General features: G+C 41.6%; 1 protein-coding gene across 9 annotated transcripts in view; it reads left to right on the plus strand.

The window, feature by feature from the left end:
* Positions 1-16,613, plus strand: part of LOC117572093 (cell adhesion molecule Dscam2) — a 42,890-nt gene that overhangs the window by 25,573 nt on the left and 704 nt on the right. For 3 of the 9 annotated variants that reach the window (XM_034254691.2, XM_034254697.2, XM_052005900.1), the window contains 23 exons: positions 903-993; positions 1,110-1,197; positions 1,295-1,443; positions 1,510-1,633; positions 3,546-3,673; positions 4,459-4,595; positions 5,283-5,425; positions 6,577-6,738; positions 7,384-7,528; positions 7,607-8,043; positions 8,118-8,271; positions 9,565-9,682; positions 10,605-10,767; positions 11,387-11,884; positions 12,202-12,348; positions 13,271-13,423; positions 13,707-13,801; positions 13,899-14,949; positions 15,019-15,165; positions 15,406-15,749; positions 15,811-15,883; positions 16,174-16,323; positions 16,389-16,557. In XM_034254691.2, coding sequence (XP_034110582.1) covers positions 903-993; positions 1,110-1,197; positions 1,295-1,443; positions 1,510-1,633; positions 3,546-3,673; positions 4,459-4,595; positions 5,283-5,425; positions 6,577-6,738; positions 7,384-7,528; positions 7,607-8,043; positions 8,118-8,271; positions 9,565-9,682; positions 10,605-10,767; positions 11,387-11,884; positions 12,202-12,348; positions 13,271-13,423; positions 13,707-13,801; positions 13,899-14,949; positions 15,019-15,165; positions 15,406-15,749; positions 15,811-15,883; positions 16,174-16,323; positions 16,389-16,557 — 4,866 coding nt within the window. Of the gene's footprint in view, positions 1-902; positions 994-1,109; positions 1,198-1,294; positions 1,444-1,509; positions 1,634-3,545; positions 3,674-4,458; positions 4,596-5,282; positions 5,426-6,576; positions 6,739-7,383; positions 7,529-7,606; positions 8,044-8,117; positions 8,272-9,564; positions 9,683-10,604; positions 10,768-11,386; positions 11,885-12,201; positions 12,349-13,270; positions 13,424-13,706; positions 13,802-13,898; positions 14,950-15,018; positions 15,166-15,405; positions 15,750-15,810; positions 15,884-15,952; positions 16,324-16,388; positions 16,558-16,613 lie in introns of those variants that run through there. The other 6 variants (XM_034254695.2, XM_034254693.2, XM_034254696.2 and 3 more) reach the window with 6 other exon arrangements.

Genomic DNA, 16,613 nt, shown 5'->3' on the forward strand with positions numbered 1-16,613 from the left:
ATCCTGCCTGATCCTTTCGGGTCCAGTGCCAAACGAAGCGAATTTCTGAGGACCATTATCTTGACAAATATCATTCCCATCGTCGTCCAACAGTTCAGCTTATATTGTTGTAACGATGATCGAAAATTGACAAATCAGTATGTGAAATACCAGGCAAATATAAATCAGCCATCAGTCGCCTGCTTTCTTAAAAGAAACCGATGCACAAAAGTCCAATCCGTTAAAATTTGAAAATATTTTTTCGGAAATTTCAACAACAACTACAATATATGTAAGTAGTTAAAACAACAACTAATAATAATATTGTTGTGGTTGTTGGTCACTTGATGTTGTAACGTTGGTCAGAAATTGCCAACTCAGCAGGTGAAACACCAGGCGAACATAAATCAGTAACAAGCTGAAATATAGTAAGTCACTTGAGTGGCTCCATCTGTCGCCCGTTCTTGGTACCGCGAACATTAAGTATATGCGCCACCTTGAAATTTGGATGCAAACGACGATTAAAAAGAAAATCCTTTAAAGTTTTATTTGTCATGCAACATAATACCTTAAAAATAATAATTGTTTAGAGAGTTTTACAATATGATCAAAAAATTATCTGATTTTAATATGGTGTTCATAATTTTAGAATCAAAGCTAAATAAGAAACGCATCTTACTGGTCGGTTGTTTTTCATGGAATGCCGCAATCAGTTGACAACCTACTGAAAGCACAGACAATCAGTTGCAAAGAAGCACCACAGTGGGTTTCACAAGAGGCAATCGAATCGAGTCGTGATTTATATTGATAACAATAATGCAATTGTCATTATAATTCGATTAAAATACACTTTTCAATAATATCCGTTTATAGTCCTCTCTCTCTCACACACACTCTCTCTCTTTCCTACTCTTACTTTTCAGCTGGTTCAAGGAGGAGAATGAGCAGCTGCTGCCGTTGCAGTTGAGTGAACGCATTACCATTGTATCTGCAGGTCTGCTCAAAATCACCAAGGTAGGTTCGCCCCTCTGCCCTATTCTTTGACTGATGCACTCTTCAGTCTGTTGTCAGTTGTCACCATGGAAATGAAAGCCAAATATTGTGATTGCCATTGATTTATGCCATTGCAGGCGCGTCTCGAGGACAGTGGCAAATATCTGTGCTGGGTAAACAACACAGCAGGCGAGGAGACAATTCAAGTGTCGCTCACGGTGACAGGTAAGTGCACAGATAGCAGACAGCAGACAGTAGACGCAGACGCAGACGCTTGGTTAGAGTGCACCTCATCGATGCTTACTTATAAATCAACCCACAGCTCCGCTGACAGCACATCTGCAGCCGCAGGTGCAGACCGTTGATGTGGACAAGGATGCGCAATTCCAATGCATTGTCTCTGGCCATCCGGTGCACGATGTCAACTGGCTGCACGATGGCAAGCCCATACTACGCGACAATCGAGTCGAGGTACAGCGAAAAGTTATCAGTTCCGCTTAAAGAACGCCCTTTAATCGCTGCTCTCTTCTACTGTAGATACTGACTGATCCAGCGCGTTTAATCATTAAGAAGGTGCAAAAAGATGATCCGGGCATGTATCAGTGCTTTGTGTCCAATGAATGGGAGCAAATCCAATCAACAGCTGAGCTGCAATTAGGCGGTAAGTCCGAAGGGGGGCGTACGTCTGTTAGCAGTATTATTGGCACATCATAAATAGCCACTAAATTGGCAAATGCTCTGCTCCATTGAACGGGGGTTGTCGTCATAAATTAATGTGCTGATGGCCATATTAATGGGCACTTATGGCGCAGTTCTCCCCCCGTTTCTAATTTGCCAGCTGTGTCGTGCGTTCGCCCGTTCAATTTGCGGAAGCAAATCAAAGGATGAAATTTGCTTCAAGTGATGACCACAAAACCACACACAAATAAATGTTTGTCATAATTGCATTTCATTAATTTCTAATTTAGCAAATTGCTGGCATTTTTCAACAGCAACAACAGCCACAACAAACACAACAAAGACAACAAAAGCGAAGCAGGCCATAAAACGCAGAGCTGACAACTTAATTTTATTACCAGCACTAAAAATCTAGCCACAGCCACTAAGCACGCACACACACAAGCACAGGCAGCACATTGTAATATTTAACAGCCTTGGGGTTACAAATACAAACACACACACGCACACATACACCTACACTCAGTATCACACAGACAGGGCGGCAGCTAGACAAACGATAGGAACGTAGTCGCGCTTTGGCAGCGTTTTTGATTTGCTTTTAGGCACAAACGGAAATTGATTTCGATATATTATTGGCATGCTTAACACAGACACAGAAACACACACCCTCCCACTGAACACACACACATTCATAGACATTCTCCCTTTGGTGTTAAAAGCTTCTGACGTGCAACCAAAAATGTCGAGCCAGCCCCAGCAGCGTAGCGCCATTAAGCGGCCGGATATGGCAGCAATTGTGTCAACGTTGTCGCTGTATTGGTGTGTGTCAGTGCGCGTGTTATGGCAACAGCAACAGCGAATAAATATGGCAGCTTATAACTGGCAACGTCGATGGCAAAGATATTTTCTACACCCAAAAAAAAAAAAATTCGACTTGCTCGCTTTACTTGCATTGGTTTTGTCGTTGCGGAAATTGATACAATTTTCATCAGCTGGATAACATTTGCTCCCTTGTCAAATGCATTTTCCGCTTAGCTGAAGTGAAAGCTCAAGGCAACAGCGCTCAAGCAAAGCGCCAAAGCGAAAGCCAAGAAAAATATGCTGCAATAGCATACTTGTATACGTCTTCGTTGGCGCTATTCGAAATCTCATTTCGATTGTGAGCAAATGCTGCAGAAACTTACATCTCGTAAAAGAAATGCGAAATATGCAATTTGGAATACATAAAATATGATTAAATTGCGCGCTTGGCTGTATAGCTATTTTGTAAGAATTTTGATTTGATGCAGCAAGTAGTTGGCCTATATATTGGCAAATTTAAAACATGACAAACTTAAGCTGTAAGCTCAAGCTCTGCAAAACACACTTTAGTTTTCTTTCGGCTGAGCCGAGTTTATAGACCATTCAGCGGGCTTTAGAGGCGGCTTTGTGTATCACCAGCAAAGTGTAAGGAATGTCTTTATCCTTGCTAAAAGGTTTGAAAAAAAGGGCCAACGCAATTCACCGTTCACTCAAACTGTTAACAATGAAAGCTGCCAGTTGAAAACACAAGTTTAATAAATATAAAATAGAAAGGTAGAAATTTCAACTACTAAAACAAATTTGATAGTGATTATTTTAGCAATATATACTCAAGACGCCTATCTCATAGCAGTGGCGTTATTAGATCTCAGTGCTCTCCGGCTTGTAATAGGTAATAGCTCGCACACACAGACACATGGGCCACAAGCACTCCTCAGAATGAACTCATTAATGAAATGCCGGAATGAGGGTGGTGATTTGAGGTGGTGACCCCCTGGTGCAATGGAGTAAAGGAAAAGGGGAAAGGAATCGAAATTATGCGCAGCTTAAGTGAAAGTCATAGCTTAAAGCACTCTTATCTATCATTTTAGATGCGTCGCCGGAACTGCTTTATTGGTTTTCGGAGCAAACACTGCAGCCAGGTCCAACGGTATCATTGAAATGCGTTGCCACCGGAAATCCACTGCCGCAATTTACATGGTCTTTGGACGGATTTCCGGTAAGTTTGGCTTTGCTCACACACATGCACAAACACAAACACATATCTTGATAGGCAAAGGCAGAGATGAAGAAACAAGAGAGAGGTAAACCTCACACACGTGCTGAGCACTTACTTAAGCAGCATCACCACCAGCAACAGCAGCATCAGACAAAAAGCGGAAATGCAGGCAGCGTTTCCGTTTCCGCCAACGTCGATGTTAACGCCGCAATGTGCTCTCCTCACACTTACTCGTATATAGAACATTTCGTATCGCATTGAGTCGCAGCATTGCTGATGATGTTCGAGAGCTGCAGGATGTGCCAAAGCACATGCATAAATGTTTACGAAAGCGCGTTGCCACCTCAAACACCCTACCGCCCCCTTAAAATTTCCTGTTCCTTCTTCTATCTGGCATGCTCAACATGCCGCTGGCATTTGCTTTGCTTTTTCCACTCTATCCCTATACTCTCGTTGTCCATTTTCAAGGATTTGTTTCGTTTATTTGCATAAATTTCCATTTTCTTTTGACTCTCACTTCTGCAACGTCTTCGGCCTTCGGTTGTCGTTCTTTTTTTGCCCTTCCTGCTTTTTCGCTGTATTATACCCTAAGCCTAGTGTAAATTTTATGCAATTTCAATCAATTCGATTTACATGAATTTTTCATGCTTTTCTCTCGCTCCACAAATGCAAAATTCTCGACTAATTGACACATTTTCTTAACTATATTTTATGCACTCTCACTCCATCACTCACTAGTCTCTCTCTCACACTTTTCCTCTGTTTCTCGGCTTTTATCCTTATAGATACCAGACAGCTCCCGCTTTTTAGTGGGTCAATATGTTACCATACACGACGATGTCATCAGCCATGTAAATATTTCAAATGTCAAGGAGGAGGATGGTGGCGAATACACCTGCACGGCCCAGAATGCAATTGGCAAGTGAGTGGCCACAGTTCCATATACGAGTATAAAATAGATGCACAAGCACATACACTGTCACACATACATTCTCCACACTGATAGGGGCATAAAAAGCATTTCCATGCTAAATCATAAATTTAATTGTAGCTTGACAGGATAAAAACTAAAACCAAAATGTAACTTTACAACTGACAGGACTAACTGATACCCTGTAGCATGAAAGGGAAAGTAAAGTAACATTAAATATTTAAGCTCAACTTTGTTTTCCTTAAGCAGCTAGGAAAGCATACATTATTCAGAATGATAGTGTTTAAAATATTATGTGAATCAGAAATCATCATCAGAAAGTTTTAATGTTAACAATCTTTTATAGTATGTGCAAGGCTTCAATATATATTACCTTAGCCAATTTGCTTTCATAGTTAGTAGTGTAGACCCCCTTTTCAAATCTGCTACAGGGTATTTGGACAATGAAGCCGCATTGTTTGCTAGCTAAAGCGACATAAAATCCAAACAATTTGCTGAGTCAGACTTTTAGCAGCGGCAACTGTATACAAATGGTCCACACTCATCACACACACAAACACACACGCAGACAAAGTCGTGCATTTTTTTGTAGCGTTGTGCTGTAACTCGACGTTGCATGCCCCACTAAACGTTAGTTATGAGTTGTATATGTTTTTATTTATATTTATATTGCCGCAGGACCTCGCATAGCGCTAAAGTGAACATCTATGGATTGCCTTACATACGGGAAATGCCAAAAATAACGGGCATCTCTGGCTCTGATTTGATTGTTAAATGTCCTGTGGCTGGTTATCCCATCGATAAAATACACTGGGAGCGGGGTAAGGAGCACATACACATACATACGTGCCATATGTAGACTGGAGTACTCATTCATCGGTCCATGTATATTTATGCTCGCATTACTTCAATATTTACTTATATCTCGTATGACCATTTATTTTTCTTTTCTGATTTCTCTTTTGATGTGTATACCCGCTACTTATAAGCTAGAAGGGTATTATAGCTTTGTGCTAAAAGAAAATGTATATATTTTGTGCATATTTAACAGTTTAAATGCGGCTAAACGTATTACATAGTAATGTCGAATCATCTATTCTTTTCAAGAATGTACAATTTAATACTAAAACAAAACTATATTAGGATTGTAGTTGCAATTATCGACAATTCTATAAGTGTATTCCAAATGTATAGCGGGTATGGCACAGCCGAGCACTCTCAACTCTAGCTTTCTTCCTCATTTTTCTTGTTTACTTTGCCTCTTGGCCAGTATATGTTATTAAAAATCTCGTGTTTGTTATTGCGCGTATCAATGAATATTATTATTAAAACTGTGAAATGAACGCACCACATTTATTCGTACCCCTTTTTAATTTTAATTTATTTTTATATCCGTTATGGGTGGCAATCAATTTGTCATTGTGGTCTTTAATATAACCATGATATAGAATGTACATTATCAAAATTCTGGTATGAAAATAATAGTAAATCTCTGGACAACAGTTTTGTGACATAAAACGTGCTCTTTCTATTTTATAATATCTTGAAAAATTCATTAAGCGACTCATACTTTAATTGTGATGATATTTTTAAATTTACGCGAACTCCATTTAAATAAGTGTATTTAAATTTAAAATATTAATTTTTTGATCTTGATTTTGAATTGCTTCTGCAGTCTTTTTGTCAATTTACTTTATTGCTCACTTTTTTTTTTTAATATGAATAAAAATTTATTTTTTGCGCGATTTCTGCGCGCGACGATAAATCATAGGGGCAAAGAAAATAAAGTGGCAACACACATAGGAGGGTCAATGAAGTATAGAGCGAGTAAAAGAGCGAGTCATAAATTGCATAAGTTTGTTTTATGCGATTTCTGGCAAATTAATTGCGGCAACTTTTCGGTTATTTGTCTCTCCCTATTGCGCTGCACCTCTCTCAATCGCTGTTGCCTTCGGCTATTTTATGGATTCAGATGGGCAAACGTTGCCCATAAATCGACGACAGCGGGCCTACAACAATGGTACCTTAATTATCGAGCAACTGCAGCGGCTGGAGGATGCGGGCACGTACACGTGCATGGCCCAGAATAAACAGAAGCAGACGTCGCGTCGCAACGTAGAAATACAAGTGTTGGGTAAGTTACGTATACGCTCTGTATACACATCGCGTATGCGTAATATGCGAATCTCTTTTTTTTTTGTATTTCCAATATTTAAATTGGAAAGTTGCTGCACACAGCACTGAAAACTATTCCAATTAGAATGGCAACAAAACTATGCAGCAACAGCAGCGAATATTTCCCTGCCAGCGCTTTTAATGCACATACACAGAAGGCGGAGGCCGAGAAGGAAACGATGGAGGAGATAGGGTTGGGGAGAGGAGGCGTGCCACAATGAAGTCATTGACTTTTGTGCGCGCTGTCTGTGTCTCTTGCTCTGCTTTCGACTCCTCTGCCTCTGCCTCTCCATCTGCCTCTGCCTCTGGCGCTAGATCTGATTTTGCTATCTGCATCTCACTCTTTATAATAATTTGCTGTGCAGCTGTTATCAGCGAGGCAGCTGTTGCTAAGCCACATTGATGTGGCTGCCTGCCTACCAGCCTGCCACGCCCACGGTTGGCCTGATGATAATCATTGTGGCTTAAGCCAACTTGGCAATTGTAATGAGTTTCATTTTTGGCTTTTTGGTGGCACATTGCATGAGCATAAAATGCATACATATAGTGAATTTAGTATAGTCAAAATGGCACTTATCAATTCAGTTGTGCTTGCCATTTGCAGTACCGCCAAAAATCATGCCCATCCAGGCCATGACGAATATGTTGCGCGAGGGCATGCGGGCGGCCATCTCCTGCCAGATTCTCGAGGGCGATTTACCGGTCAGCTTTCGCTGGGAGCGCAATGGCAAACCGCTCATAGGCACAGGGTGAGCAACTGATTTCGATTATACTCTCGACACAATCTGCAACCATTAACGTGTCCATCTCTATCATTTCGCTGGCAGCAATGAGGTCGTGCGTCGACTTGATGAGTATTCCGCCAGTCTGGTCATCGAACACATTGCATCGGATCATTCCGGTAACTACACATGCATTGCCAGCAACGTGGCCGGCACTGAGAGATTCACAGTGCCGCTGACGGTGAATGTGCCACCCAAATGGATACTGGAACCAAAGGATTCTAGCGCTCAGTCTGGCACAGATGTGCTGGTTCACTGCCAATCGGCTGGCTATCCCAAGCCGACGATTACCTGGAAGAAGGCCATTGGACCAACGCCGGGCGAGTATAAGGACTTTCTGTATGAGCCCACGGTTCAACTGTTTCCCAATGGAACCATCTACTTTAAGAAGATCAGCAAGGACTCGCAAGGACATTTTCTGTGCGAGGCCAAAAACAACATTGGCTCCGGTGTCAGTAAAGTGATTTTCCTGAAAGTCAATGGTGCGTATACGGATTGTCAACACTCTTTGAATACAGTTATTAATGCCACAAGCGATTTTCCCTTCGTCTTTCAGTGCCCGCACATTTTCCAACGAAAACGAAACAAATCTCTGTGGCAAAAGGCAAGCAGGTCCATGTGCAGTGCAACGTGCAGGGCGACAATCCAATTGACTTCAAATGGAAGATTCAGGCAACGCAACAGTATCTTGATGAGTCGCTCGATTCACGGTAAGTTCGTCTCCCCTTTTATCCACACTCAGTCAACCCTTTTTTAGAACTGTCTGGTTGTCAGTACACTCCGGGGCATTCACGTTAAGACATGCATATAAATGTGAACAATTTAAAAAATAACTTACCATAGACAAAAATTAAATAGCCTGAACAAATTCAAATTTTATTTTTTGTTTTAATTTTCTGCATTGAATACAGACAAAAATTGATTCTCAGATTATATCCTTATTATTAATACAAAAATAAATGTGAGAATTGATTTATTTGTTTGGAAAAAATATGACATTTGTATTTTCAGGACTTTTGATTTATGCATAAATTGGATGGCCAAGTTTTATTTACATTTATAAATGAAATGTATTTCTATTTAAATGCCTTGGGGTGTATAACTGTTGAAATCAATTCCAAGTCGATTGCATACTGCAAATTGCTTTTAATTAAGAGAGCTGTGCAAATAGCCAACTACAAAAGAGGGGATGGGGAAGTAAGGGGCATGGCAAATCCTAGTTGATGCCTAGCCCCTTGACTGAATTCAATTTGCTAGTGGCAGGCAATAAGTTGTGCAGTTATGCCAATGCCAAATATTGTATGCACCACGCAAAAGTTGTCAAGGTTTTCTTCCACTTTTTCACTCCCCCACTTGGAATTTTCCGATTGCAATTCTTAACTTTTCTTTTAAGCTCAACTAAAAGCAACTTGAGTTGAGCTTGGTTTCTGTGCCAAATACTAAATAGTATTTTAGCTATGGTACATAAGTATTTAGCCAACTTGAAAAGCGGTTTTTTAATGTATGTGTATTTCCGGCTTTCTCTTCTTATTCTTTTCCCCGTTTTTACCCATGGCTACGACTGCGACCGCTGCCCAAAAAACGAACTGAACGCAACACGCGTTCTATTTATTTTTGCCACACATCCACACACACATACACATGCTTGATTCACTTGTATGCCTCTCGTGTGTGTTGGCCTCGTTCATCTTCGTCTTTGTCAACAAACAACAACAACAACAACTACAAATGCGACTGCCACCGATGCTGTTGCAACGTGAAAAACATTGTTATAAAATTGCATTGCGTCGCTCACGTTGCGCAAACACGTATCCGTATCTGTATCCTGTAACGAAAACGTAAACGCATACGTAAACGCAAACGCAAACGTATTCGCATTCGCATCCGTATCTCACCATCGTCGTTTGCATGTCGACAACGTGTGTGTATCTTGTATCTTTTAAATGCATTTACTTGCATATAAATCACACACTCACACATACATGCACAACCCACACTCACAGCTACACAATAAGAGATCAAGTGCTCGACGACGGCATGGTCTCCGAATTGGGCATTTCGCATACATATCGCCAGGATACTGGTATTTATATCTGTCAGGCCAGCAATGCATTTGGACAGGTAAGAGCAAGCTGACACTTTTCTGCCAAACACACACCACACACACACACACACACACACACCAAGGCTGTCATAAATATGAAAACAAACATTTGCCGAAGAAAGTTTATGTTGTTTTTTCTTCAATCTAACTAGTAACATCTGTATGAATGTAATACTTTACGATGAAAAAATAATATAAGCTTTATACCTATCACAAACGAACAAAAATCTGTTGGTTCCACATACCAAATAAAAATACATATTTAGAAATTATTAAATTAAAAATAAACTATTTGTATGTGTCAAAGATTTCAATCTCAATTATTCAACCATACAAAACATTTGTATTTATTTGTATATACAAATACTAACAAATATAATTTCAATATTCCAAATTTCACTGCAAAGCGCTTAATCTCAACAATCAATTGCAAACACTTTAATAGTATTGCTTAAGCATTGACAAAAATGAAAAATTCTCGCAGTTAACGTAACTGCTTCACCTTAAACGAAAAGTTACTGCAAGTGCTAATTATTTGCAGTCAAAGCAATTAATCAAGATTAAAGCTTATGAAGAGCTTTCCGATGCTGTTAATTGAGGCAGAGCTATAGAGTAATCATAAGAGTGATCGATCACCCGCCCTACAGCACACAAAGCCTTACACACACACACACTCATTCAAAGATTGCATCGTCGACATCGTCGTCTGCTTGCCAGTTGGCAATGGGCGTAACGATTGCGGCCCAGCGAGCGACGCCTCATTGCCGCCCATCTCTGCCGCAGATGGCAACAGTTGTTAACCCTAATTTATGGCCATTTGAATGGGCCAACAGCAACTGGCAACACACAGCTCTATGCGTGCCAATGAGGCGTCGTTTAATGAGCTCTTACTCGAGGCTGTTCAACTAACAAACAACAAACACTTGCAATTTTCGACAGGATGAGATGTCCATCCAGCTCATCGTTCAGGAGGTGCCGGAGCAGCCAAAGAATCTACGAATCAATTCGCAGCAATCGCGGAGCCTGCAACTTACATGGAGTCAACCCTTTGCTGGCAATAGTCCAATCGAGCAGTATCACATCTACTACAAGCAAATCTCAGGTGATAAGATATTACTTAGCAAGAACTAAACTCTCGAATAAGGAACACTCAGCGTAGAAAATCTTTGTTCTATAATTTTAATTACGTAAATACTGATACGAGTTCTTTATTTACTATATTAATTTAGGTTGACTTATTTTAATTATTATTATTTCCATTATTTTTGTTGTCAGTTCAGATCATTTTGATCTGAAGATATACAATATTAAGTATACGTATGTTACATTACCTATGATAATTTTATTTAATTAAATATTGATACAAGCTAATTATTTGCTATATTTATTTAGGTAAACTTATTTTTATTAGTATTATTATCAGTTCAGATCAGTTTGAAAAAATAGATAAAGTATACGTATGTTACATTACATATGACAATTTTAATTAAGTAAATATTAATACAAGTTATTTATTTACTATATTCATTTAGATGAAACTATTTGTATTATTATTATTATTTGCAAATTTTTTATGGCAAGTTCAGATCAATTTGAATGAATAGATAAGTTAAGTATACGTATGTTAATTACATATATATATGTTCTCTCGAAATCCATATTTGAAAATTATATTTTAAACTTGATTTAAACAATGTTTTTTCCCTTTGTATTGTCTGCAGACATTTGGCAGAATGCCGAGCATATTGACATCAGCGGAGCCCAGACAGTGGTCAATATACAGCAACTACGGCCGGCGAAAGCCTATCACATTCGCATGTCGGCGGAGAATAAGCTGGGGGCCTCCGAGTTCTCGGAGGTGGTGCAAGTAACAACGCTGGAGGAGGTGCCATCGGGTCCGCCGCTGACAGTGCGTGCGGAGGCCAAGAGCTCAACAGAGATATCGGTGACATGGGACGCACCGGAACGTGACCATTGGAACGGCATTCTGCTTGGCTACTATGTGGGCTATCAGATGTCGTTAACGCCCGAGGACAAGGAAGTGAATCCCACACAGGGCTTTAGCTTCAAAACGGTCGAGGTGCGCTCACATTTCGGTGGCGAGACGGTGCTCAGCAATCTCAACAAGTTCACCCAATACCATGTGATTGTGCAGGCCTACACCAGCCAGGGCAGCGGGCCGCCGAGCAAGGAAATTGCAGTGCAAACAATGGAGGATGGTAAGAGGGCGTGGCCAGAAGCCCACGCACAATGCAACAACAGCACAGTTACAGCTCCAGCCCCTGCCCCTGCCCCTGCCCCAGCTCCAGCTGCCGAGCTCAAACTTCGGCTCGTGGCGCACATTGATTGGATTTGTTAATTGCCCGTGCAAGGAAGGAAAAGAGCTGTGCACTGGACACACGGGGCAGCTGGCAATACTGGCGCCGTCTGCTGCCGGACTCTGACAAAACGTTTAATAAACTTACCTCCCTTTTCTCCCAATCCCCCTCTCTCTCTCTCTCTCTGTCTCTTTCTCTTTTTTGGTGTCTGTTCGCAGTGCCCTCGTCGCCGCCAGAATCGCCGCAATGCGATGTGCTTGGCTCCACATCGATTTATATCACCTGGTCACCGCCGGATATTGACGGACAAAATGGCAAAATCAAGGGCTACAAAGTGTTTTACATATCGGTCGATGAGCTTTACGGTAAGTCCTTCAGCACCATCCTCTCGCTCCTCGCCCCCTCTGACACACCATACTCCTCCCACTTTCCACTCAGTATGTCTGCCTGTCTGCAGTTGTTGCTGCGTGTCTCTGGACACCGAACTGTTTGGCTCGCAAATTACTTTAGCGGCATTGGGATTGGGATTCGGATTGCCATCGAGATGGCGTTGGCAATGGCGATGGGGATTGCTATTGGTATTTGGAGGGAATTGCAGCGCAATTATGCAATGCCATTAACCCATTAACCTGTACAAGACAAATACTTTGCACATCTGAATTTCGCTCCGTTTCCCTCGACAGCCGAAACAGCTGCAAACGAGGCAAATAATGCTTTAAGAAATTTTTAATATGTTGAATTTTGTTTTCATCAAACCTAAAAAGAATATACAATGATTGAAAGCCATATTATCGATATTCCTGTTTCGGAATTTGTCATATGCTTTTAGTAATATTGAATAATAATATTTTCAGCAGTATTCGTCAACAAAACGAGTTTCACTCATAAAAAGTATTGAATTCTATGAATTTTTGAATTCTGAATTATATTAATGTTTTTGAAAATAGTAGAGTTTAATTTTGTTTAAATAACAAAATATATGAAATTTCGATGTTTCTTTAAAATAAACAACAAATAACTTATTTATGATAAAGACATTTTTGAAGTTTTATTATGATAAAGTCATTTTTTAAGTTTTAATTTATATTCATATAAATTATATATATATTATACTCATATTAAGCCCTAATAAACGAACTCTTTGCCTTAGTTCCTTTTAATTAGCTCCGTCTACGTCATTTAGCATCGTCTTCATGTTGCTTGCCAATCAATAGTAATTGTTGTTCATTCTCTCTCATTTGTTGCTGCCGCTGCTGCTGTTGCTGTTGCTGTTGTTGGGTGACACAGAAACCGATCCGGAGGTTGTCAAGTCAACAAATCAATACGTCACCATTGAGAATCTGCGCAAATATACAAACTATACGGTCTGGGTTTTGGCTTACACCAAAGTGGGCGACGGGATGAAAACCAAACCATTTTATTGCCGCACCCATGAGGATGGTAAGTGGCAGCGGTTCAATGAACGCAAACGAGGCACGGCCACGGCAACGTGGCATCGGGCATCGGGTATCGGGCAACACCCCCCGATTACCCCCCGCTTTCCTGCTACTATTGCATCACGTTGCAAGCTCGGAGTTTGCCGTCGTCGTCGTCGCCGCGTTTGCAATTTCATGCAGCGCTTTTTATTTCTGGCGCTTCGTTTTTCATAGCAATTGCTTTTATTTATGTATATGCTGGTTGTTGCTATTCCTCTTACTCCTCTCAATTCTGTTTGCTTCTCCAGTGCCCTCGGCGCCGCAAGCAATCAAGGCAATACCCGCATCGAGCACGAAAATCATCATATCGTGGCTGCCACCAGACCTGCCCAATGGAGACATCGTAAGTAGTCCAGTCCAGATAGACTGGACGCGCCCAATCCCAATTGGCAGCGGCAATTAACCTGCGCTTTGTTTACACCTCTCCCTCACCTATCTAGACCGGCTACACCTTCTACATGTCCATGCTAGAAGGCGGACGCGAGGAAGGCACGCACAAGCGTCTTCTGGGTCCCTACGTGGAAATGCATGAGACGGTGCGCACCCAGGAATCGGCCACTTATCAGTTCTGGCTCACCGCCTCCACCAAGATGGGCGAGGGTGAAAAGACGCAAGTGGTAACTGTGCCGCCTAATAACAAAGTTCCCGCTCGAATTGTCTCATTCAGTCAGCGGATTATCACGCCCTGGAAAGAGCATCTGGAGCTGCCTTGTCGTAAGGTAGGCGCTCCAGCTCCTGTGACCATTTGGCGACAGGATGGGCACAACATGGAAACAAGTGCTCGCAAAACGATTGCCAAGAACGGCACACTCTATATGCGCGAGTGTCAGGCCAGCGATGCTGGTAATTACACCTGCAGCGTGGAGAACACCTGGGGCAAGGACGAGATTGTCTACAACATTGTGGTAAAGGTGCCGCCAGAAGCGCCCAATTTGACTGTGGTGAATACGTACACGGATAGCCTGCATTTAGAGTGGCTAGACAATAGTCATGGCGGCAGTCCGATTCTCGGATATGTTATAAACTACAAGCGCGACAATGGCGACTGGGAAGAGCTGCAAGTGGATGCCAAGACAAATTCACACTTGCTTAGCAATCTGTGGTGCGGCACACGCTATCAACTGTACATCACAGCGTATAATAAGATTGGCACTGGTCTGCCCTGCGACATTGTCAACTCATATACCAAAGGGAATCCTCCAGTGCAGCCAAAGCATTCGCAGATGATCACTAACAACTCGACGAGCGTTACCTGCTGGCTGGACTCGTGGGGTGATGGTGGCTGCGGCATACTCTACTTTATGATCGAGTCTCGAGTGTATGGTCGTTCCGCCTGGAACGTCGTCTCCAACCATATTGCGCCCACAGAGCGCATCTACACGGTCAGCGATCTGGTCCCAGGCACCAAGTATCAGCTCAAGGTGACGGCTCACAATAATGCCGGCTCCACGACATCCGTATACAATTTTACCACACTATCGCCACAGGGTGGTAAGTTGCATAAAGTATTGACTCTCTCAATACAAGTTATAACATTTTCTCACCTTCTTTCGCAATTAGTTCTTTATAATAATGACCGCTCCACACCGGACTCCCACCTGAGCGAGCTGCCCTTCTATGCCAACTTTAAGCTGTTGCTGCCTATATGCATTTCGCTGCTGATGCTGCTCGCTTTGATTGCCGCTGCTCTTTTTCTTCGTAAACGTAGTAAGTACATAACAAATCGAAGGACCTTCTACAGAAGTGTTAAAGTTAAATAAGACTTTCATATACTCTGCAAAATTCATTAAAGCAAAAACTAATATAGATAAACAGATTCCAAGTGAAACTTAATTGCAGATCTTTAAATTGTTGAAATCCAATAATACAATGACTCAACAAATTCTTTAAGATAAAGGGGCGATTACACAGTTAAATTAATCAAAACTATATACATTTTTATTTAAGAATTAAACAACCAGGCGCGTCTTGCCAGCTCCTCAATGTCGGAGTCTCCCTCTCTGGCTAATCTGCAGAACAAACAGAATCGGGATCAACAATATCTGGCTGTGCGCTGCAATCCATCGAATTCGGCGCCGCGCGGCTCTAACTCTAATGATTCGGGTAGCTTTGGCAAGGCCGAGGGCAACGAGTATATCGAGGACATTTGTCCCTACGCCACATTCCAGCTAAACAAGCAGACGTACAGCGAGAGCTCCTACAGCGGCAACGTGTATAGCGGTCCCTATCACTCGGTTCGTGGCTCCTTTGTCTATCACGATGTCAAGCCTGAGAGCTATCATGTGAGTGCAGTGCGTATACGTAATAATTCAATATAGCAACTACTAATCTATGTACATCTGTCAAAAACAGTCCAAGGAACCGGAGTATACGAAGGTGCGGCGAAAAGTCGGCCGTCTACGTGATCCACACTCAGAGAGCCAAGGTACGCAGAGAGAGAGAGAGAGAGATAGAAATAAATTTATGCTTAATATTGTTATAATTTTCATTTGAGATCCCCCGATGAACTGCTATAGCTTTAAGCAAAATTTACTCATTGTTTGCTCACATCATGTTGTCGCTATAATCCCGCTCATACTTATTTTATGATTTTGATATGTATAAAGTTTCGCATTACTTCAATCAAGCAATATAAACAACTAACATTCACATTCAAAACTTCATCCAAAAACGAACAACCAAAAAAAAAACATCGAATCGTATTAAACTTTTTAGAATCGGACAATCCAGGTTCAACAGATTCCGAAGTTAGGAAAATCCTAACGCTTCACATACCAATTACAGAATATGACACACTCGGCTCCGAGTCCGACAATGATGTGTCTGCACGCGCTCTAAACTCGGCCAAATATCGCGCCCAACGTGGTAAGTGTACACTGCGTATACGCAATATTACGTATTGTTTGAATAATTGCGTTATTTTCTTGCAGATACACAAGATGAGACCTCATCCTCATCGGAGACGACACCCACTAGCATGACCCGCAAATCGAAGCCGCCGTTTGCCACCCGAAAGTCAGGCAAGCCAGGCACAAGTGGCAAACGCCATGTTCGCAGTTCCAGTGGCTATTCGAGCCACAATGAAGAGACTACTTTTAGGTAAGGACTGAATGGGGCAGTTAAGGTGGCAGCATATGCTGACGTTGTGTAAACTG

Source organism: Drosophila albomicans, chromosome 3 (genome assembly GCF_009650485.2).
Source record: "Drosophila albomicans strain 15112-1751.03 chromosome 3, ASM965048v2, whole genome shotgun sequence".
Classification (NCBI taxonomy): Eukaryota; Metazoa; Arthropoda; class Insecta; order Diptera; family Drosophilidae; genus Drosophila; species Drosophila albomicans.